Here is a 22,767-nt window from a genome sequence, read left to right on the forward strand (position 1 = left end):
TTTCACTGCTGACTACGTTTCTGGAATTGGATTAATAATACATCAGGAAAAGATGTCAAAATACGGTGTCCAAATTGTGATTAGAAAAGGAAAAATTCAACTTTTGAAATCAGGATTATTGTAAAGAACCTTGTAATTATAGTTCAGATTACTGCTTTAGTGACTGAATAAGTCAGCTGCTTCGGATTCTATAATTTTCACTGCTGTATTAGGAATTGTTTTCATGCAATTTCATCCGCATTACTGTGAAACCCACAAAACTGATACGCCTTAATAAATTGCAAGGAACTCCTGGAGTTCATGCTTAGCAACACAACCTTGTTCCAGGGAAAGAAAACACGCTTTATTGACAAGTTATATAAACAGAATTATATATTTCAATAGACTTGTGTAAAAGAATTAGATGCTCTCGTGTTAGACCTAAACAAGCTTCATTTGGACAGTCATTATTTTCTTACTGCGTGCAACAGAAGTGTGTGTAACAGAACTGTTATGAAGATCCAAGAAGGATGCAGCTCCCACAACAAATTGAAGGATCCGGTCCACGCTTTAACGGCCATGGAGTTTCATGCTCTTCTTCCTCCAGTCTTCACCTTTTATTTATCAAGTCAGGTAGGCAAGCATTAGTATTATACAGCCATTTCCATCTTGATAGTAGGGTATGGATCATAACCTTCTAACTTGAAGTCTTCTGCTTTGAATTCATTAATATTTTCCACATTGCGCAATATCTTCAATTTTGGAAAAGGTCTTGGTTCCCGCTGGAGCTGTGTCGAAAGCAGAACAGTTGAGCTTTTACAAAACCTTTGCTTCAAATACAAAAATTATAAACGCTAGGGTGACATGGTGGCACAGTGGTTAGCACTGCTGCTTCCAGGCGGCAAGGTCCTAGGTTTGATCCCGGCTCTGGGTCACTGTCCGTGTGGAGTTTGCACATTCTCCCCGTGTTTGCGTGGGTTTCGCCCCACAACCCAAAGATGTGCAGGGTAGGTGGATTGGCCACGCTAAATTGCCCTTAATTGGAAAAAATGAATTGGATATTCTAAATTTATATTAAAAAACAATTGCTATTTATTTGTGCAGTGTGTGTTCGACAACAGTTTCTGTTAATTTACATGTAACTCAGGTTAATTCTGAATTTTAGAGCAAAGATAGATATTATAAATTGTTTTATTTGTATGACTTCTCATTAAGTTTATTTGATTTGTTTAAAAACTGTGACTTTATTATTAAGTAACTTTATCTTCTTTAAACAAACATTTAATTATTCAATTGTTTTTCTGACTTCTGCCTTCACTTTTTTATTTAATTTAGAGTACCCAATTCAATTTTTCCAATTAAGGGGCAATTTAGCATTACCAATCTACCTAGCTTGCACATTTTTGGGTTGTGGGGACAAAACCCACCCAAACACAGGGAGAATGTGCAAACTCCACACGGACAGTGACCCAAGTCGGGATCGAACCTGAGACCTTGGCGCCGTGAGGCCGCAGTGCTAACCCACTGCGCCACCGTGCTGCCCACCTCTGCCTTCACTTGGCTATCACCTGCACTTCCAATGTTGCTAAAGCTGGGATGAGGGATTCAAGAAGTCCAGAAAACCTCTGGCCGAAATGAGGCTGGGAGCAGGTCCAGGAAGTTGCTATTGAGCCTTGCACCTAGACCTGGTTGCCACAACTCAGGCTCATGCCATCCTTTACTTGGCTGCCATTTGCATTCACAGCTCAAGCTGCTTCATAATAAGATGGCAGCACCGGTAAAGGCTATCAGCTGGCTCCTGCAGGTGCTCCGGGCTATCAAGTGGGCCTGTCATGACCGCTGAGCTGCCCTCCAGCCACTTTTAGTACAAATACAGCTTCAAAGGGGCCACACCTAATGCAATGGCAGCATCCCCTTCTGGGCACTTAAGGTAGCAAGTGCTCACGAGTGACTAACAGCAGATTTCAGCAGGAAGATGCTTTCTTCTGGGTGGAGGGTGAGGCAGGCAGCAAAGCCCATGTCAATCACCGCTTTTGCTGCCTGCTGCAGATCACCACTGTCCCCTTTCTTTTGCAGAAGCTGCATCAACAGAAGGGTTAAGAATGGAAGTTGGAGAGACACTGAGACTGGTGTTAGGCGTTTCTTCTCTTAAAACAATTGACTGCTATTTTCTGGGCCCATTTACAGCGGGTGCAATCCTGTTATGGACACTATCACTCTTGAGAAAGGACCATACACAATCTCAGCTTGAGATCATCCCCATCACCGATGTATCCAGGTTCACGGCCAGTGAAGGCATGAACCGGAATGTTCTTACAGCCAAAGCAAGCAGAATACCAGGGCTCCAAAAGGTTTATCTTTGCCCCATTGGGCCACACTGCCTCTTCAGCTCTCTACCAGGGTTTCTCTTGGGCCCTCACTACCTGGAGCCTCTTTCTTTGTTTCTCTCCCCATGGCTTCCCTTCGGTGGGTGGCTCCTTCTACCGTGGATTATCCCTGTGCCTTTTTCCTTTGTTCCCACCCTTAATCCCAGGACCTCCTTTCTTATGGCAACAATCCTGACACCCATGAGTGTTTTTTTCAGACATACCCCTGATGCCCTGCATGAAAGAGCCTTATAACTGAAAAAAAAGCTAGAACAGAGCACGTGCAGATCGCCATCTTCTCACTCTGCAAGTACACTGGAACCCTTAGGCCTACTGAGAATGGAATTCTTGGCCCGATCAAGGGAGTTCACATTTACTGACAGTTCAAAAGTCTGAACTCTGTCAAATGGCAGAAACTTCTCTTTACTGCCAGGATTATCTGTTTCATAAAAGATTTTGGGTGGGATTCTCTGTCCCGGCAGCCGGCCAAGGTGTTTCCCATTGTGGGCACCCCCACAAATTTGTGGCCTTGTGTGCAGCTGGCAGCGAAAAGGGGGGTTCCTCCGACGGAGAATTTATGTTTGTGATTACCTCACGTGCACAATTTTGGGTGTAACCTAACAAGCACAATTTTGGGTGTAAATTCATGATTTCACCCAAAGCCGAAACCTTTGGTATTTGTATTTGGGTGGGCCACATAGAGCAAGAGAACGGTAATTATGCAAGAATCCTATCAAAAACAAGTGATTTAATCAACATTTTTTTGTTTTCTATACCCAGACTTCAAATATGACAACTTTGAAGTAGAGATTATGAATTTATTTGAAATCATTTGATTGTATAACATCTGCTGGAATAATTATTCTGCTTAATTTATAGTGTTAATATGGTTACAAAATTAAAGATTAATTCATCTCCATTTGTGTTTTTGTTCTTGTAGGAACAGAAATAAGTTTACTACAGGTCATTGGCAGTACATTTACCTGAATCTTCAATGCCTCAATATGGTTCTTGTAAATATGAGCATCACCCAACGTGTGTACAAAATCACCAGGCTGGAAGGAGAGCAAAGTAATAAGGGAACTATTTAGGTATATGACCAGTATCTGTCACTGCAGTTTATCTAGTCAAGCAATATTGTTACACTTGTTAATCCTTACAGAAAAGTCACAAGGAGAAGAAAGAACAGTGGTCTGGCATGTCCAACTAACCATTACCTTTTTACAGTGACTCAGCACCTGTTAATTGCAAGGCCACCAGTGCGCACCATTAGAATGCAGGAAACGGTAGCAATTTCTGGAGTCTGCACACATAAAATTAAAGGTGGAAAGCTAGAGCAGGTTGCGAAAACATGGAAATCCATAGGTGGCTGAGAGAGATACCCTGGGTGTGATTCTCCGCCGGCGCCCGGGGGTTTCTCGACCGCGTGGGGCTGCCCCACAATGGGAAACCCCACTGACAGGCCGGTGTACCGGAGAATCCTGCCGGCGGGTTGGGGCAGAAATGTGGCACAGCGGGGTGGAGAATCCTGCTGCCAGTTTTTCCACATGGGCAGTTTTTGCCCAACAAAATTGGCATTGAAACAACTGCAAAGACTTGTACTTGCTCTACTTGCCCACTGGCTCCACATTAAAAAAAGTTACGTACTGGTGTATTCAGGAGTAAGGATTTAAAAAAAAAAAACAGCATGGTTAGTGATAATTATTGAATAACCCCAGGCCCTGAAAAAATAATCACGTGTTATTCTTTCAGAAGAGTGAGCTTGAGAACTCTTTGAACGGTCAAAATAGATCTGATCTCTTTTTTCTCTCCCTTAACCCCATCTGTATTTTCTAATGCTTTTTGTCCAACATTTAATCTAAATTTATATCTATTGCCTTATAATTCTTTGGACTGTGTCTCGGTGAGGATTTTCCAAATCGGCCTTGCTGAAAAGCTGCCACAGACAATCTGTATTGGGTACCACACTAGAAAATACAATAGATTAAAGAAAATCTCCACTAACAAGCCTGGAAAAAGTCTGTAGGCAGCTGTCAGTGGGGAACAGTGAACAAGCGCTACTACTTCTTCGCTAAGGGCAAAATTAGACTGAATCAACAACCATCTTCCTTCCCATTGTGAAACCACAAAAAGAACGCACTGGATTAGTCCCATCAGTACTTTTATTGAAATTACCACTTGGCTTGGCTGTTGGCACTCTCATGAGTCAGAAGGAATGGAAAAAGAGACAAGGCCTTGAGCATATAATCAGTACGAGTACGACACTGTCCCAGATATTGTCCTTTCTACATTTAATATCTAATCCACATTTAATATCTAATCCAGTTGGCCCAAGTGGACATAAAAAAGTTCCCAGTGCAATAGTCAAAGACGAACAGGGAGTTTGCTCAGTATCTTGGCCAACATTAATCCTCAATCACCAGAAAGACCAATTAACTGGCCACTTTTCTCATTTGCTGTTTGCAGGGTATTGGTGTGTTATAGTTGTCCACATAATAACAATTACTCTCAAAGTAATTAATGCTTTGGTATGGGTAACATTATATAAATACAAAACAAGCCCAAAGTACCTTTAGTCCTGTGATATGTGCAATCATGTATGTCAGCAATGAGTAGCTGGCAATATTGAATGGGACACCAAGGCCCATATCTCCTGACCTCTGATACAGCTGACAGGAGAGCTCTCCATTTACCACATAGAACTGGCACAAAGCATGGCAGGGAGGTAGAGCCATCTGAGGAAGATCTGCAGAAACAATAAATCAGGAAAGAATGCAATAGCTATATATATATTGAAACACAGCTTGGATTTACTTTACCACACTAACACCTAGTAGAAAGCTTATACATTCACTGAAATTCAAACTAGTATCTGGCACTCAGCACAAAAAGCAACTAGTAAGTAGGTGATATAAATGCATCTACTAGCTCCAATACGGTGGCTACATCCTCCAACACTTTCATACTTTTCTTCATCCAACCAATTTATTCTTAAATGCTGCAATCTCCTTTGCTTCAGTTGGCACTTACATCCACAAACCAATAATTAAATAATTTTGAACTGGTGGTGGTGGTGGACGTTTAACAGGACTTGCAGGAAAAACCACATTGCAACAAAATTTGATCCATTCTTACTAGACTGCTTTCCAGCAAGAGTCACTAGATTGCATACACTGTGATTCCAGCTGAAACTGGCTAGACTGTGAGCTGAATCTGGGAACTCTAGCATATGCAGCTCAGTTACATATTTGCCTTCACCAAGTGATCTTTTGGGAGATTCCAACCTCACTTAACCGGTATCTTTTTTTTTACCTTTAGGGTTCCAAGCGCACATAATGATTCTGCGATCCTCCGGGTTGTTTTTGATGGTTTCAATTACATACTCGAGCTGATCGATTCCTTGACCAGAGTAATCTACAACCATAATGTAAACAACTTAATAAAATTTTAAAAATCCACACAAAATATTCAGTTAACCATTTTAAGCTAGTTTTATTTGTTCCTGTAGAAATACCAAATCCTAAAAATCCAAAATTAATTAGCGGAGATAAAGCATAGCGTAGCAATTTTTCCTAACCTGTATGCATGTCCTTATATTCAGCTCCAAAGTGCCTCCATTGGAAGCCATAAACCGGACCCAAATCACCTTCCTCTCGGTTTTGGAATCCTTGCTTGTCCAGATAGTCTCGTGATCCATTGGCATCCCAAATTCTAACTCCCTTTTTTGAAAGCTCATTAGAATTGGTGGAGCCCTGAAATAAAATTGAAGATAAAGATTGAGAGAAAAATGAATCTGCAGGAATACTAATACTTTTAAAATATATTTTAATTAGGCCGTGTCATTTTATATAAAACACACAAGCAACAGTAAACTAAAAGATAAGAAAACAATAATCTAGTAAACAACCCACGCTCCATTGCTCCCTCCCCACCCTCTCTAACAGCTCAGTGACCAATTCCTTGAAATACAACGCAAACATATAAAGGGTTGCCATCCCGTGAAGAGCACTTCAATTGACCCCCCTCATGCTGTACTTGAATATCTAAGTGCAAAAACGCTCATCACTTTGCCACGCCAAGGCACTAGGTGGCGTCCCCAGCCTCCAACTCAACAGGATTCACCTCTGAGCAACCAGCAAGGCAAAGGCAAGGACATCTGCCCCTGCACCCGTCTGCAGCTCCGGCAAGTCCTAAACCCCAAGTATAGCCGCTAAAGGACAGGGCTCAATGTTCAGGATCGCGAACATGGTGCTGAAAGAAAATGAGATTCCAAATACCACAAGCTTGGGACAGAACCAGAACGCGTGCGTGTGATTAGCAGGCCCCCCTTGAACAGCGCTCACACCCAACCTCAACCCCGCAAATAAACTACTCATTTGTTCTTTAGTAAGCATCCTAAACGCTACCATGAGCTGGATCAGGCTCAGCCTCGCATACAATGACATGTGGTCACCCCGAGAAGGGACGCACTGCACACCACCTCCACCAATATAGGCCCCCAACTCCTCCGATTTGGCCTTTACCCCTTTCAGAGACCAGATCCATTACCCAAATCCATCCATAAATGCCAGACGTTTTACCCTCTTCCGGCAACAAACAGAAAAGGATCCTCTCCAACAGCAATGATGATGGCAGCACCACTAGAAATATCTAAAACACCTAAACAAATCTCGTACTTGGAGGTACCTAAACAAGTCCGAGCCAGAGAACCTAAATTTCTTTTTCAATTCCTCCAAGCTGGAAAACCGCCCTCCAGGAATGAATCACTCTCCCTCTCCAGCCCCTTCCACACCCCAAATTGGCATCCAACTTTGCCAGCTCAAACAAATGGTTAACACAAATGGGGGCCAGCCTCAACACCGACCCCAACTTGAAATGCTGACGGAGTTGCTTCCATATTTTTAAAGTGGAGTCAGCAACCGGGTTTAACAAGTACTTTGCTGTAGCAAATAAATGGCAGAGACGTTGTGACCAGTGCCCCCAAGCTGGACCCTAATGACCCAGACTCCAGCCACATGAGGTATCGCGTTTACAGCACAGCAATAAAATATCAAATTTGGTAACGCAAGACCTCCCAGTTGTCTATCCTTCTGCAGGTTTTCTCCATCCATAGGAGGCCTGATACAAGCCACTCAATGCCGCCCCCACCCCCAGGAAACGTCTTGGGTAGAAACACTTGAGCACGGGTGAGGTCCCGGAGGACTGGAGAATTGCTAATGTTGTCCCTTTGTTTTAGAACAGTAGCAGGGATAATCCAGGGAATTATAGACCAGTGAGCTTGACGTCAGTGGTAGGCAAACTGTTGGAGAAGATACTGAGGGATAGGATCTATTCACATTTGGAAGAAAATAGACTTATCAGTGATAGGCAGCATGGTTTTGTGCAGGGAAGGTCATGTCTTACAAACCTAATAGAATTCTTTGAGGAAGTGACAAAGTTAATTGATGAGGGAAGGGCTATAGATGTCATATACATGGACTTCAGTAAGGCGTTTGATAAAGTTTCCCATGGCAGGTTAATGGAAAAAGTGAAGTTGCATGGGGTTCAGGGTGTACTAGCTAGATGGATAAAGAACTGGCTGGGGAACAGGAGACAGAGAGTAGTGGTGGAAGGGAGTGTCTCAAAATGGAGAAAGTGGTGTTCCACAGGGATCCGTGCTCGGACCATGGTTGTTTGTGATATACATAAATGATCTAGAAGAAGGTATAGGTGGTCTGATTAGCAAGTTTGCAGATGATATTAAGATTGGTAGAGTTGCAGATAGCGAGGGGAGACTGTCAGAGAATACAGCAAAATATAGATAGATTGGAGAGTTGGGCAGAGAAATGGCAGATGGAGTTCAATCCAGGAAAATACGAGGTGATGCATTTTGGAAGATCCAATTCAAGAGCGGACTATATGGTCAATGGAAGAGTCCTGGGGAAAATTGATGTACAGAGAGATCTGGGAGTTCAGGTCCATTGTACCCTGAAGGTGGCAACGCAGGTTGATAGAGTGGTCAAGAAGGCATACAGCATGCTTGCCTTCATCGGACCGGGTATTCAGTACAAGAGTCGGCAGGTCATGTTACAGTTGTATAGGACTTTGGTTAGGCCACATTTGGAATACTGCGTGCAGTTCTGGTCGCCACATTACCAGAAAGATGTGGATGCTTTAGAGGGTGCAGAGGAGGTTCACCAGGATATTGCCTGGTATGGAGGGTGCTAGCTATGAAGAAAGGTTGAGTAGATTAGGATTGTTTTTGTTGGAAAGACGGAGGTTGAGGGGGGACCTGATTGAGGTCTACAAAATTATGAGAGGTATGGACAGGGTGGTTAGCAACAAGCTTTTTCCAAGAGTGGGGGTGTCAATTACAAGGGGTCACGATTTCAAGGTGAGAGAGGGAAAGTTTAATGGAGATGTGCGTGGAAAGATTTTTTACGCAGAGGGTGGTGGGTGCCTGGAACTCTTTGCCAGCGGAGGTGTCTCTGTCTCCTGTTGCCCAGCCAGTTCTTTATCCATCTAGCTAGTACACCCTGAACCCCATGCAACTTCACTTTTTCCATTAACCTGCCATGGGAAACTGCCATTAGGGGCCTCACGGTAGCATGGTGGTTAGCATCAATGCTTCACAGCTCCAGGGTCCCAGGTTCGATTCCCGGCTGGGTCACTGTCTGTGTGGAGTCTGCACGTCCTCCCCGTGTGTGCGTGGGTTTCCTCCGGGTGCTCCGGTTTCCTCCCACAGTCCAAAGATGTGCGGGGTTAGGTGGATTGGCCATGCTAAATTGCCCGTAGTGTAAGGTTAATGGGGGGATTGTTGGGTTACGGGTATACGGGTTACGTGGGTTTAAGTAGGGTGATCATTGCTCGGCACAACATCGAGGGCCGAAGGGCCTGTTCTGTGCTGTACTGTTCTATGTTCTAGGTGGGCACGATAGCATCAGTTAAGATGTATCTAGACAGATATATTTACGGGCGGGGAACAGAGGGAAGTAGATCCTTGGAAAATAGGTGACAGGTTTAGATAAAGGATCTGGATCGGCGCAGGCTGGGAGGGCCGAAAGGCCTGTTCCTGTGCTGTAATTTTCTTTGTTCTTTTTTAATATGCAGATTTTATAGTAAGTTATCCCACACGCAATTGGGGGGTTTAACATCGCAACGTCTGGAGGCGTTGAGCCGGGTAGATCCCGGGTGCGGGGTCTCCCGGCCACACTGCGCTATGACGCGCTGCTTGAGCGCAGCGAAGCCGTACAATTGTGCCCATAGTCATACAAGGGCAGGCATACCATTATCACACAGTGGTAATACAGTCGATAGGAAAGATGATCTGGTAGGTTCCGCACTGTGCACTTCAGGGGTTTGATTGTTCTTCACCTTAGAGCAATTCTTAGGTTGCTGCCTATGACGCCGAGGACCCAAGTTCAATCCTGACCCCGGGTCAGTGCCCGTGTGGAGACACGGTACATTCTCTCAGTGTCTGTGTGGGTTTCACCCCCACAACCCAAAGATGTACAAGTTAGGTGGACTGGCCATGCTAAATGCTCCTTAATTGGAAAAAAATAATTGGGTACTCTAAATTTATTTGGGGGGGGAGAAGAGAATCTATTCTTAGGTTCATCTGTGGATTACTATAGCCCGGAAGACGTTATAGTCTTTTTCACAGAAGGAAGACTAGAAGCAGGGGATTCTTCAGCAATCTCTGCCTCAGCGTATTGACCAGACGTTAGTCACATGGTCTGGACAGAACAAACCTTGCAGCTAAACCGTTCATGGATAGGTGATAATTTTACAGGTTGAACAGCATTCATTTTAAAGTAGTCCTCGAACTCCTGAGCCAGAAACTGTGGACCACGGTCTCTCAATTTGTTCTGGAAAATTTTACTAAGGCCTCACTTAGAATGTGCGTTTATGACAGCCATGAACGCGTGCCCTTCGAATGGACCAGCAAAAATCAATGTGTAAGCATTGCCACAGCATTTACGCCACTCCCATGGATGAAATGGGGACAGTGGCAGGGCATTCCTTACCCACACACATGACTGGCAGAGTCCAGCTTTTTCCTCTATCTGGGTATTGATTCTTTGCCACCAAAAGTAGCTCTGTGCAAGTTCCTTGTTTCCAGCTATTTAGGTATCCTTCATGTAATTGTTCCAATATGTTGCTGCAAATTTGGAGGAATTATTACTCTCATTCCCTATAACAGATATCTGCCTTGCACTGTCAAGTACAGTTCCTTGGAAATATACGGCTTTAATTCAGGGCGTCTTCCCGCTATCCTCCCTTAACAGTATTTCCAGTACCTTCCGGAAGAGGATCATTTCTGTTGTTATTGGACTTGAGAGCTGCTGCACACAAATTTATTTTCATTACTGGGTGGTATCCGACCAACAGGGAAAGGCAAATGTGACAATGCATTAGCATGGCACCCTGACTGACGGGGTTTGATCTCGTAGCAATGTGCAGATAATATTAAAGACCATTGATGGAATCTGCCATGAAAGAATATCTTTAACATGGCCCAAAAATAGTGAAGGGCCTGATATCTGCCAACAATGTGAAGTAATGACCATATAGGTATTGGTGAAATTTTCTCACACCAAAAATACTCAGTGCTTCCTTATCCAACTAAGCACAGTTTGATTCAGCACTTGTTAAGGTATGTGGCAGCACTTTTTAAGGTACGTGTTGCAAAAGCTATTGGTCTTTCTTCCCGAAGGTAATATGTGTGACACCACCGCTCCAACCTCATACAGCAAAGCATCACAAGCAAGTTGCAATGGTAACTTTGGGTTGATATGTACCAACACTTTGGACTTCTTTAGTGCTTGTTTAGCTGACTTGTATTTTTTTCGCATTCTGGAGTCCATTGCCAAGCTTGTTTCATGCACAAGTAAGTTAGGGATGAATTTCAGTAGTTAATTACCGCTAGGAATGTTCTTATCAGTGTTACGATCATTGGTCATGGAGCTTCCATTATAGCTTCTATCTTCTTAGGTGCTTTAGGTAAACCCTTATTATCGATTACATGGCCTAGATATTGGACTGATGCTTGAAATAAATCACACTCATCCTTCCTCACACAAAGACCATGCACCTGAAGGCATTTCAATATACCTAAGTTACCCAAGTGTTCTTATTCATTGGTACCAGTCATTAGTATATCAACGTAACATTGCATCTCCTGTAAGCCACTAAGAATCTGATTCATGGACCGGTGAAACAAAGCGGGTCCTGACATTATTAAAAAAAGGTAATCTCTTATAATGGAAGATCTTATTATAGAGATCTTTTTTGTGTGACAATGGGTGAACAGGTGTTGAGATTCAGCTGCAATATTCATTTGCAGGTAGACCCAAGATAGGTCAAACTTGCTGAACTTTTCCTGCTAGGCCTGAATCAATAGTAGCGGGTATTGATATGTGCATAGAACTGGATTGATGGCTGTTTTTAAATCTCCACCAATGCAAATTGTTCAATCTTGCTTCATTACAGGTACAATCGGGGTTTCCCAGTCATTAGTGTGACAGGTTCCAAGACTCCTGTATCCATACGTCTTATTAGTTCAGATTCTACCTTTGGATGTATAGCGTAGGGTACTACTCTGGCTTGGGGACGCTTAGCTGGCTATTTTGCTTGATCTTTAAAGATACTTGCACTCATTTCATGGACCTGTGTGTCCTCAAATACACAGCTGTATTTTGAGGGTGGTCTGTAAATCAGTCTTCGAATCAACTAAGCTGTTTACTGCACTAGAGTTTAATTTGATCTTTCCCAGCTAAGAGAGGCCAAAGAGCTGGAAAACTTCCTCAGATGACATGAAGTGGCAGTTCTGCAGTTTCCCCACTTCTGCATCCTCCTCGTAGAGGCACTATTTCCTCAGTGTAGGTCCTCAGGATGACATCGGCTGGCTTCGACGATAGGTGATTCTGTTCATAGATGGTCTCAGAAATTAAGGAGATGGCAGCCCCCTATATCGGCCTCCATTTTTTTGTCCAGTTTTGGAATTATCCAAAACCGATATGATTCACCTTGTACAGATAGCACAACAGTTCCTTAGCAGAACCATGTACAGTATTTTCACTGTTGTTGTTCTTATTTTCGTCCACATTGAGTTTGCTGTTGAATTTGCCTTATTTCTTCTTTTGAAGTGCTTGGTATTTTTCCTTGAGCATTCTTCTCTGGAAATATGGTTTTACTCCAGCAAGCTCTTGTCGTGTGGCCAGATCTGCCACAATTTTTGCATTGGCCATCCTTGCTCCAGCAATGAAACTGAACAGTCTGCTTTTGCACAGCGATAAATACCTGTTGCTGGGTACCTTTACTGGGCGACAGCCAGTTTACGGATCCTTGTGCATGCTCAGAATGGAGAAGTCTCTTTAGCAGCAATCTCAATTGAAACGGTAATATCTAGTGCTGTTTTCAAACTTCTATTTCTTTCCGTTAATTAGCTTTTCGGAAAGTCCTAATTTGACATCCCACAGACCAAGCGATCTCTAATGGTATCATCAAGCAAATAATCAAATTTGCAAAACTCCATGAGGCACTTGATGCTTTCGCCCTCTGGTTGATTCCTTTGGTAAAATTGGAACCTCTCCGCGATAATTAATGGCTTTTATGTACAATGATCCTCTAATATTTTAACCAATTCTCAGGTTGGACAAAACACTAAAGCAAATTAAAAGTTTTGAAGTTAAGCAGGGACCTGAATATCTTCTGAAATTTTATTGGCCACGGCATAATCGTGGAATCGTTCTGCATATGATTTCCAGTTTCCTGAGTCTTCTTCAAATACACCCATGGTGCCAAAGTTTCTCGCTATTTTTCAGTGATATCAGAATGCTCTCATATACCATAGATCAATGGCATATTTTAAGTATGGTGATTAAATGAATTGTATCAGCTAGCAATTCCTGATTTTTTGTTTTCTTTTTCCCCGTCTACCTTTACTGCACAAGCTATGCAGCCGGAGCCCCTCTGGTGACAGTTTAAATTTGGAATGGACCTTTCCTTTGAGTTTGTGCCCATAGCCTTACCAGTTCCGATGCCAGGTGCGGGGCGTGGTGTTATGTGAGGACCGATCGCTGACTGTTGATCTGTTTCAACATCGACCATTGACAACTTCAATCTTTTCACTTTGTAAAAATATTTTTTTCTGATCCATTCCTCATCGCCAGTTTAATTTATCCTGTTGTTTATGGTACTTGCAGGATAAAAGAAAGGAAATGCTGAAGTACAAGGGTTGAACGCAATAATGGACAGAGGCTTATTAGATGGTTAACTGTACAAAGGCTTGGGTCGAGATAAGCCCAAAAAGTAGCCAATGACATCACAGACTCACTCTAAAAAGGGACCATGCAACAGTATCAACACACATAACACCCATCCTGTACACTCACCAATCTTCCCACCTACTGGTTAATAATCTGGTCAACCTCCTTCCCACTCTGCACCTCACTGTTTCCCTTGAACTTGTCAGTGAATTAGCTAACACTGCCACACTGTGTATACCCCTCCAAAACAGATATTCACTTTTGAACAAGGTCCTTGCCATTTAGGAGCTTATTGTGAATGCAGAAAGTCATAACCTTGACCAAAGTCTGGCTGAGAAATGATGACATGTCTTCACCCCTTAAATGAAGCTCCCTATTTGGTTATACCTTCCACCACTTGCCTTGCCCAAAATGCCATAATGACAGCACAGCCTCATCACCAAATCACTGTAGTTTGTCCCCCCATCTCTGCCAACTTTGCCTCCTTCGAGTATCTCACCTTATTCCATCCATCTTGCCTTCATGTCAAATCCTATCTCTGCCATCCAACAAGTAGCACATCAGTTTCTCACCAAAGATAGCTTATTCTTTTCTCTCGGCCTTTGCACCGAGTGACTTTTCATCCTTGCTGCTTTCAACCTTCATCTCATCATGCCCTTTCTTCTCTAAAAGTGTTCACATAATCTTCCCTTTTTACATTCCTAAGCACACCCTGGATCTTACCATCTCACAGCCTCGTTACTTCAATCGTGCCAGAGATAAGGCCATCTGAGAATTTTCTTATCCATTTTCCTTTCAACCCCACTTCCCAGCATCTGCCACAGGAAAAAAGCCTCAAGTCAATTATTCTAATTCCCAACTCCCCTTTACACCTCTATTCATCACAACACTTCTGCAGCCACCGTTCTATTCAATGACATTTTCCCTCCATTGGTGATGCCCGTGACCCCAGTAAAACCAAGTCTAAAAGGCCCAGACTTGAGCATCCATGGCATTCAACGGCAAGTCTGGCTTGCCTACACTGAGCACCCGAGGTTCCCATCGGTTAAAACTGTTCATCATTCAAAGATCATCCTGGAATGAAAAGATAGCCCCGTTTTTTTTCCCTCTACTTCAATCTACCTCTTTAAACCTCTCCCCCTTGTCTCCACCTCCAACAATATGGGCTTCTTTGTCACCACATAGCTACCTCTGCCACTTCCCTCCCTCCCTGCCCCTAGCCCACCAGGCCAAATTTCCTCTCAACTCTCCTCCTGCCCTAACCCTGAACTCTCAGCTAACCTTCCCAAGCTCCACACAGGCACAAGCACATTGCAGGTGTTGTTCCATATTGTAACGACTGGTCCCCAGGCCAGGTTCCCCAAATTTGTTACCCCAGGTCAGGAAGAAAGAACTGGTTCCCTTTATCAACCACCTCGGTTGGACGCAACAAGATTAATTTAAAAAGCATCCCAAGGTCGGGGATTTAGGCGGCACAATGGTAGTGGTTAATGTGGCTGCCTCACAGCACCAGGACTCTGATTCAATTCCGGCCTTGGGTGACTGAATGTCTGTCTGTGTGGAGTTTGAGTTTGAAACAAACCTGTTGGACTTTAACCTGGAGTTGCAAGACTTCTTACCATGTGGAGTTTGCACATTCTCCCCGTGTCTGCGTGGGTTTCCTCCGAGTGCTCCTGTTTCCTCCCACAGTCCAAAATGTGCAGGTTGGGTGGATTGGCCATGCCAAATTGCGCCTTAGTGTACAGTGAAGGTTACAGGGGCAGGGCGAGGGAGTGAGTCTAGGGAGGGTGCTCTTTCAGTGGGTCAGTGCAGACTCAATGGGTCAAGTGGCCTCATTCTGCACTGTAGGAATTCTATGATTCCTTTCCTTGCGGATACCTTTCCCAGCCCAATAAAGAAAGCGTGAGTTTGTTAGCTACTACATGCGCTAAAAATGTTGAAGCGTATGCATACACATTCAGAGATCAGAAAATGAGGATGGAGTTCAAAAGCAAATTTTTTTTAATGTGCAAGTTAGCCTTTAACTTGCCCGTGATGAGTAGATAGTGGGAAGTTGCATTGTTGCAATTCATTACAGTAGCGCTGGCTTCAGCAGGTGAATAGTCAGTTTTGAGATTCCAGTATTCTATAGTTGAATGAAAAGTTGCCCGGTTTCTTTTTCAGCTATGGCTTTGTTGATTTGGCTTTCTTCAGCGATGAGTTATCTGCACTACCATTGCAGGAGTCTGCTGCAACTTTTTTCCTGTGTCCCACATTGACATATCCAGCACTAGTCAACCCTGACCAGATTTAGCAGCTGGCTTTTATCCTAGTCCTGTGAAAATCCACAAACCGATCTGGGACATTGCTCACAGGATATCATTCCTGCTGAGATGATAATCAGTTAATTTCTGTATGGTTTTAATGTATTCTTGTCTGTAAACAGGATGCAGTTTCATTGTCTCTTGGTATGGCCCACAGCAATTCAGCCAGTGATTGAATTTGCATCCTCAGCAATCTTTGGCTTGTACGTCCATTTAAAAAAACATCTTATTTCAAGTTAAATATTTTTGTATTGAGTTCAAGATTTTCCCTCCATCATCATGACAATTAACTATTATAGCGGTTCACAACGCATCAATTTTAAAATTCTTATTCTGGTTTTCAAATTCCTCCATGGCAATGCTCGACCGTTTCTGTATCTGCCTCTTCTGGTCGTATAGCCTCAGATATCTGCACTACAGCATTTCTGGTCTCCTGAGCATCCTAAATTTTAGAATCTCTTCACCAATTGGTAGCCACATCATCAGCTACCAAGGCCCGTAGCTCAGGAACTCTCTTCCCAAACCTCTTTCTTCCTTTAATATGCTGCTTAAAACAAGACGCCTTTTAAAACCTCTCTTTAATCAAGCTTTTGGCCATCTGTCTTCATACTTCCTTGTATGACTCAGTATCAAGTTTTGTTCAACATATTAACATTCAACAGTAGGCTTGGGTCATTTTACTACATTAAAAAGGTTCCACATAAATGTTACTTTTTCTATTCTTTGCAAATTTTCTACATGTTATATGAAAGCAAAGAAGTTTCAGTTACAACTGTACAACAATAAAATGTAATTCAGAGCACTTTTTTCTATTTTTGAATGCAAGCAAAGTATTCAGGGATACAAACATGCATTAAAAAAAATTATTTTGATATACCTAAGTAAAGGATGCCACAAGGTGATGCTACTCATCCTATTATTGCTGCAGTATTTAGGAACTTTTGTAAAACGTATTCACAAACTACAGTGTGTACCTTGATAAACCACAACAGCTCTTCCAGAATTCCTTTCCAGAATACTCGTTTAGTAGTGAGGAGGGGAAAAGAATCTGAAAGACAAAATGCAATGATTTTTGTGGATTACTTTGTTCACAGCATGCAGATAAATATAACTTGGTGACTGCACTCGAGTTGAGCAGCAAAGGCATTTACTATATTGGTATTTTGGAGTTGGACGGACTTTTTGATCTACACCAGAGTCAAGGTGTGTGTGTGTTGGGGGGGGGGTCAGGCAAAAAAGTGGAGTTACGGCCAAAATCAGATTAGCTGTGATCTTTTTAAACGGTGGAACAGCTCAAGGGACCAAATAGCCTACTTCTGCTTCTACTTCTTATATTCTTTTTGAGGTGCAAGCCTGTTATAAATAATACAGCTAGCTTTAAGTGGTGTAAGCATGATTTTGCATTCTGTTCATGAAGGCAGCCAATTAACAGCACTCAGTGCTGGCTGAACACAGAAACCACCTGGCCAATGTTTGTGTCATCTGCAAACTTACCACCCCCCCCCAAAAGCAATTCAACAAACAATATTAAGTATGTCATCATCCGCTGTCTCCTTACTGAAGTCCATGCAGATTACATCTACATGGGCCTCACAGCGCTAGGGACCCAGGTTCGATCTCGGGTCCAATGATGTGCAGGTTAGGTAGATTGGCCATGCTAAATTGCCCTTTAGTGTGCAAAAGGTTAGGTGGGGTTACGGGGATATGGCAGGGGAGTGGGCCTAGGTTGGGTGCTATTTCGGAAGGTCAGTGCAAACTCAATGGGCTGAATGGTCTTCTGCACTGCCCTCTACACATCTAGTTACTATCTGGAAAAATTCAATCAAATTTATTTCGACGTGATTTCCCTGATAAAGCCATGCTGATTATCCTTGTGTCTCCAAGTGAAGATCAATTCTGTCCCTCAGAATTTCCCCCCAATAATTTCTCTACCACTGACGTTGACTTAATTGTTTGCTGAATTGCTTTGTTCAGAATCAAAGCCGAATAGTGACCTGTCCATACATTCTTCCTCATGCAGAGTACAGGCATGAAGATTTTTTGCTCCCCAAGAAAGTAGACACCAAAATCTACTCAAGGTGGCTGTACCATCTGATGTGACTAGGTAGTTTGCAAGTAAATATCTAATTGCATATGGACAATGACAGTGTAGCCATCTGGGATGGCCACTTACAAAGGGAAACATGGCTACTTGCAAAGAATCACGGAAATAAGGCCAATGCAGGATGCAGACTAACTCAGAGCTTAAGTGTATATTTGTCACCAGATAACTAGACGCTATCGAAACTCCCAGCTACTTTGCATTCTAATGGCCCATTTCCCCAGAACAAATACTTGTATTCAGGTATCAGATGCAGATCCAGACTCAGACTCATCGGCACCACTCCCTTCACCCAGGAAGCCCAAACAGCCAAGGTCAATGACCGCTCAGGACATGCCCAGCCATCAAGACACCCGCCCCTTAGCTAAAATCGAAGGCAGGAGTAATCAAAGCCTGCCGAACTATTGGGTCCAAATCAAAGGACCGCCCAAAAGAGCGCTAAACCCCCGAAGGATAAAAAGAGACACTGCCATGTGTTCACTCTCTTTTGGCCCCAGCGCACCGGCACTCTCTTGCCCCGGCTTGTGCCCAAAACCAATTGCAGCACCACGACCAGAAGCAAGTTGAAGACCAATGATCGCTACCAGACGGATGAGCCCAGCAGAAACAAAGTCACTTCTCCAGACCCAGCCACGCCAGATCCGAACAAAGGCCTTGTTCCTCTGCATAAAATCGGGTACCTGAAGTACAGGTTGTTGTAGTGTTAGGTGTAATTTAGCTTCTCGTGTTTCATGTTGCATGTCGAAGTAATTCTTGTGTGTAAATAAACTATCCTTGACCTTGAACTAACTGGTTGTTGGGCGTTTGACCGATATCCGACTAAACCTTGTGGTGCTATCATTTGATACATAGATTACATAGATAGAATTACATAGAATTTACAGTGCAGAAGGAGGCCATTCGGCCCATCGAGTCTGCACCGACTCTTGGAAAGAGCACCCTACCCCCTATCCAAGGTCAACACCTCCACCCTATCCCCATTACCCAGTAACCCCACCCAACACTAAGGGCAATTTTGTACACTAAGGGCAATTTATCATGGCCAATCCACCTAACCCGCACATCTTTGGACTGTGGGAGGAAACCGGAGCACCCGGAGGAAACCACGCACACACGGGGAGGATGTGCAGACTCCGCACAGACAGTGACCCAAGCCGGAATCGAACCTGGGACCCTGGAGCTGTGAAGCAATTGTGCTATCCACAAGGCTACCGTGCTGCCCTTAATACCTGCCGACTCTAAAAAGCAATATCATTAATAACGGTCATATTAGTATCCAGTTAAAAGGAGCAACATTATTGGCGTCTCCGGTGCAAATGTGCAATAAGTTACCTTTGAAATTCACATATCCCTTGTATTAAGGAGGGACGTCAACAGAAAGGGCCATGGACAAGCGATATTGACATGTACTGGGTCCCAGAAGAATACCAGATGGATCTCACCGACCTTTCATTGTATTGTCATGACTTCTCATCCCCAAAAGACAAAAGACATTGGTCTGAAACTCTCAGTGTGAAATGCAGGAACACAGGATAAAAAGCAGGTAGCAAAAAACATGGCTGCATTGCCCATGTGACAAGTCCAGAGTCCTTTTCCAAATAAAGTGTTCTAACACACCATCTTATTTGGAAAAGGACTCCGGACTTGTCACAGGTCACGTGGGTACGGCACTCCGGTTTGCTACCCGCTTTTAAAAATATCTGGGTATAGTGGGATTATCGGTTTGCAATTTTGGGTAAATTTGGGTTTGGTCCAAAATTTACATCATGGATTTACCTTCTTTATATCTCCGCTACTTCAAGTGTACCCACTTAATCTCTACATTCAGCACACTTTGAACCCGTCAAGGGTGCCCTCTGTACTCACTGCTCTTTGCCCTGGCGATAGAATCCTAGTCAATAGCCTTAAAGTCATCCACGCTGCTAAAGGGTATCCAACAAGGTGCTGTGGAGCACCTGTGCCCTTACATGCTGATGGTCGTCTATTATATATTACTAACCCCGTTGCCTGTTTGATGGAATAATGAATATTCTCAGTGGCTGGCTCATTCTCTGGCAAATTTCTAGATATTGACCTACAGCTTTGTCTTTTGATAACCATATTTGGAGTCTCATGGTCATTGCAGTTTCGCTAAGATGAAGGTAGAGGTCATTCCATTTAAAAAAAAATAATTTACAAGAAGTGGGCATCACTGGTTAGGCCAGAATTTATTACCCATCCCCAGCCTGCTCCAACTTCAGGTTCACCAGAGAACTGACGTTCTAGCAATTCAACTACTATAAAGTTGCAACCAAGTGTCCTCTGCTTTCACAAGGCGTCCACTCCAGCTAACACACCCATTCATCCAAGAAACTACAGGCCTGTTGCAAAAGAGTAAAGTCTATCCAGATTGTAGTTGCATTTTTCGTCAATTGTATGTGTATGAAAATGTAAGACGACTCATTCAAACCTTCAGTTCTAACCATTACTTTCAAATTCACAAAAGCTTGCTAGTAGAAATCAAATGAATTGGGACAAATCACTCAAGAGGGGAAGACAGCAATAAAATACACCAATTCTGTCTGTGACATCGTCACTGCCAATGAGGTAGATAATCTGTCAGCCAGCTGATCCTGCTGATCTGGAACCTGACGGTGCGGCAGAGATATTAATTGCGACATTCATAAAGCAATGGGATCATTATCCGAAAATAAAAATAAATGCACGGCAACATGCAAAAGGCAGGGGTGTGGCACTGGACGAATTGCTCTTGCAAAGAGCCAGCACGGACATGAAGGGGCGAATGGCAATCCTTCTTTCTGTGCTGTAATTATTCATTGATGCTTCTGTATGACAAGGCGGTCTAGTCCAGCCATGGATTTACCTCGGCTCTAATTGAGATGAATGACTCTAATGCAAAGAAATTGGCAACTAAAGCTTTCAAGGACGAACTCCGTGAACTAGGGACTCTTACTGGATCTTGATCGCTGTCAAGACTAAACCTCCCCAGAATAGACATAGGTGGCCATTCTAGTGGAACATAGTCCATGGCACTATTCAAAATGCGCCTTAAAACAACAACACGGTTTAATTTTCTCCTTTTCTCATTGTGAAATACATTAGCTGCTGTATATCCCCAAATTATAAATGTTAAATGAATATACTTTAGAACTCTTTGGATGTTAAGCACGACATGTTGCCTACTTTTTTTTTATTAGTTTATAAATTAACAATTCATGTTAAATGTCCTTGAACTCAACACTCATTCTGCCCCAAAACAGTATTTCTTAATGAACCGGTAACCAGGCCCAGCTCCCAGTTTCCTCACCTCTCAGATTATACCGAGCCTGTAGCCCGAACACCGACACGGTGCCTGTACCCGTCCGGTCCTCCTTCCGGGAACCGGTTTCCAGAATGTTCCTGATGTGCTGCAAATACTGGTGTTCATCACTCACTCGCTCCATCTCGTCCCCGCGCCGTAGTAACCGAATCCTGACCAAAGCTTCCCGCGCTCGGCAGGCCCGCTCCCATTGGTTATTTCCTGTTGGACGCAGCATCCAATCCGCTGCTGGCTTTCCGCGCGGCGTCCAATCCGCTGCCCGCTTTCCGCGCGGCTTCCAATCCGGTGCCGGCTTTCTGCGCGGCGTCCAATCCGCTGTCAGAGATGGCAGGTTCAATTTCCAGCTGAGATTATTCAAGATGCTTCTCAACCTTGCCTCCTGCCTGAGGTCTGGTGTGTTGCTTCACCAGCTCCAGGGTGCCAGGTTCGATTCCCGGCGTGGGTCACTGTGCGGAGTCTGCACATTCTCCCTGTGTCTGCGTGGGTTTGCTCCGGAATCACGCCGGCCGCTGGCAGCGGCCCCCCCCCCACCCCCCCCCGACGATTCTCCTGCCCGCGATGGGCCGAGTGGCCGACCCTTTTAGGCTGGTCCCGCTGGCGTAAATTACAACAGGTACTTACCGGCGGGACCTGGCTCCGCGGGCGGCCACTGGGGTCCTCGCGGGGGGGGGGGGGGGGCATCTGGCCCCAGGAGGCCTGGCCCACGATCGCGGACTGTTACAGCGGCCGACGCAGAGATGACCCCCCCCGCGCATGCGCTGGGATGATGCCAGCACACGCTGGCACTCCCTCGCATGCACCAAGTCGCACCGACCGGCAGAGGCCCTTCGGCGCCGGTTGGCGTGGTGCCAAGCCCCTTCCGCACCGGCTGGCGCAAACTACTCCAGGGCCAGCCTAGCCCCTGAAGGTGCGGTGGATTCCACACCTTTGTGGCGGCCCGAAGCCGGAGTGGTTCATGCCATTCCTTCATGCCGGAGTTGCCCGCCCCGTCGATTCCCGCAGAATCCCGCCCCAGGCGTGGTGGATGGATTGAACATCGGAGGGAGTCAGCTATCAGGGAGCTCAGATATTGGTGAGAGGGGTTGGACATCAGGGGAGTCAGACATCAAGGAAGGTTGGACCATCGGGGCATTTCATAGAGAGTTAGGGGTGGGGAATCCCCTGAGGGTGAAAGGTATCGGGAGACTCCTTAGGTGGGGCCGGTCTGAATCTTTATAATAGTTAGGTTTTAATTATTCTCATTTGTGTAACACAGCCGGAACCATCCGAAGTTTGCAATTTAAATCACATTTTTGCCCGGTTCCCAGTACAGGGCAATTGCCCAGAGGAAGTGTGCACTCCCCAGGCGATTGCCTTGCAAATCTTTACCGTTGAACCTATGACAGGGACTCCTCAGCGCATCTTTTTTTTTTTTAAATTTAGATTACCCAATTATTTTTTCCAATTAAGG

The 22,767-nt window shown here is 44.3% G+C and overlaps 1 protein-coding gene across 1 annotated transcript; it reads right to left on the bottom strand.

Moving 5' to 3' along the window:
* Positions 1–318: 318 nt before the first annotated feature.
* Positions 319–21,505, bottom strand: tyms (thymidylate synthetase). Its single transcript, XM_038809203.1, has 7 exons — positions 21,306–21,505; positions 16,872–16,945; positions 5,923–6,097; positions 5,658–5,759; positions 4,916–5,091; positions 3,329–3,400; positions 319–767 (listed from the first exon to the last, which is right to left on the bottom strand). The coding sequence occupies exons 1-7, from the start codon at positions 21,439–21,441 to the stop codon at positions 630–632; spliced, it is 873 nt and encodes a 290-aa protein (XP_038665131.1). The 5' UTR covers positions 21,442–21,505; the 3' UTR covers positions 319–629.
* Positions 21,506–22,767: the final 1,262 nt, after the last annotated feature.

This window comes from Scyliorhinus canicula, chromosome 10, assembly GCF_902713615.1.
Source record: "Scyliorhinus canicula chromosome 10, sScyCan1.1, whole genome shotgun sequence".
NCBI classification, from domain to species: Eukaryota; Metazoa; Chordata; class Chondrichthyes; order Carcharhiniformes; family Scyliorhinidae; genus Scyliorhinus; species Scyliorhinus canicula.

Excerpts from the sequence above, each read along its gene's own strand:
- tyms (XM_038809203.1), bottom strand. The coding sequence starts at position 21,441 with ATGGAGCGAGTGAGTGATGAACACCAGTATTTGCAGCACATCAGGAAC. Across the intron at positions 16,946-21,305 it reads GGCTCGGTATAATCTGAGAG|ATTCTTTTCCCCTCCTCACT; the intron begins GTGAGGAAACTG and ends TTTGTCTTTCAG. Across the intron at positions 6,098-16,871 it reads AGCTGTTGTGGTTTATCAAG|GGCTCCACCAATTCTAATGA; the intron begins GTACACACTGTA and ends ATTTTATTTCAG.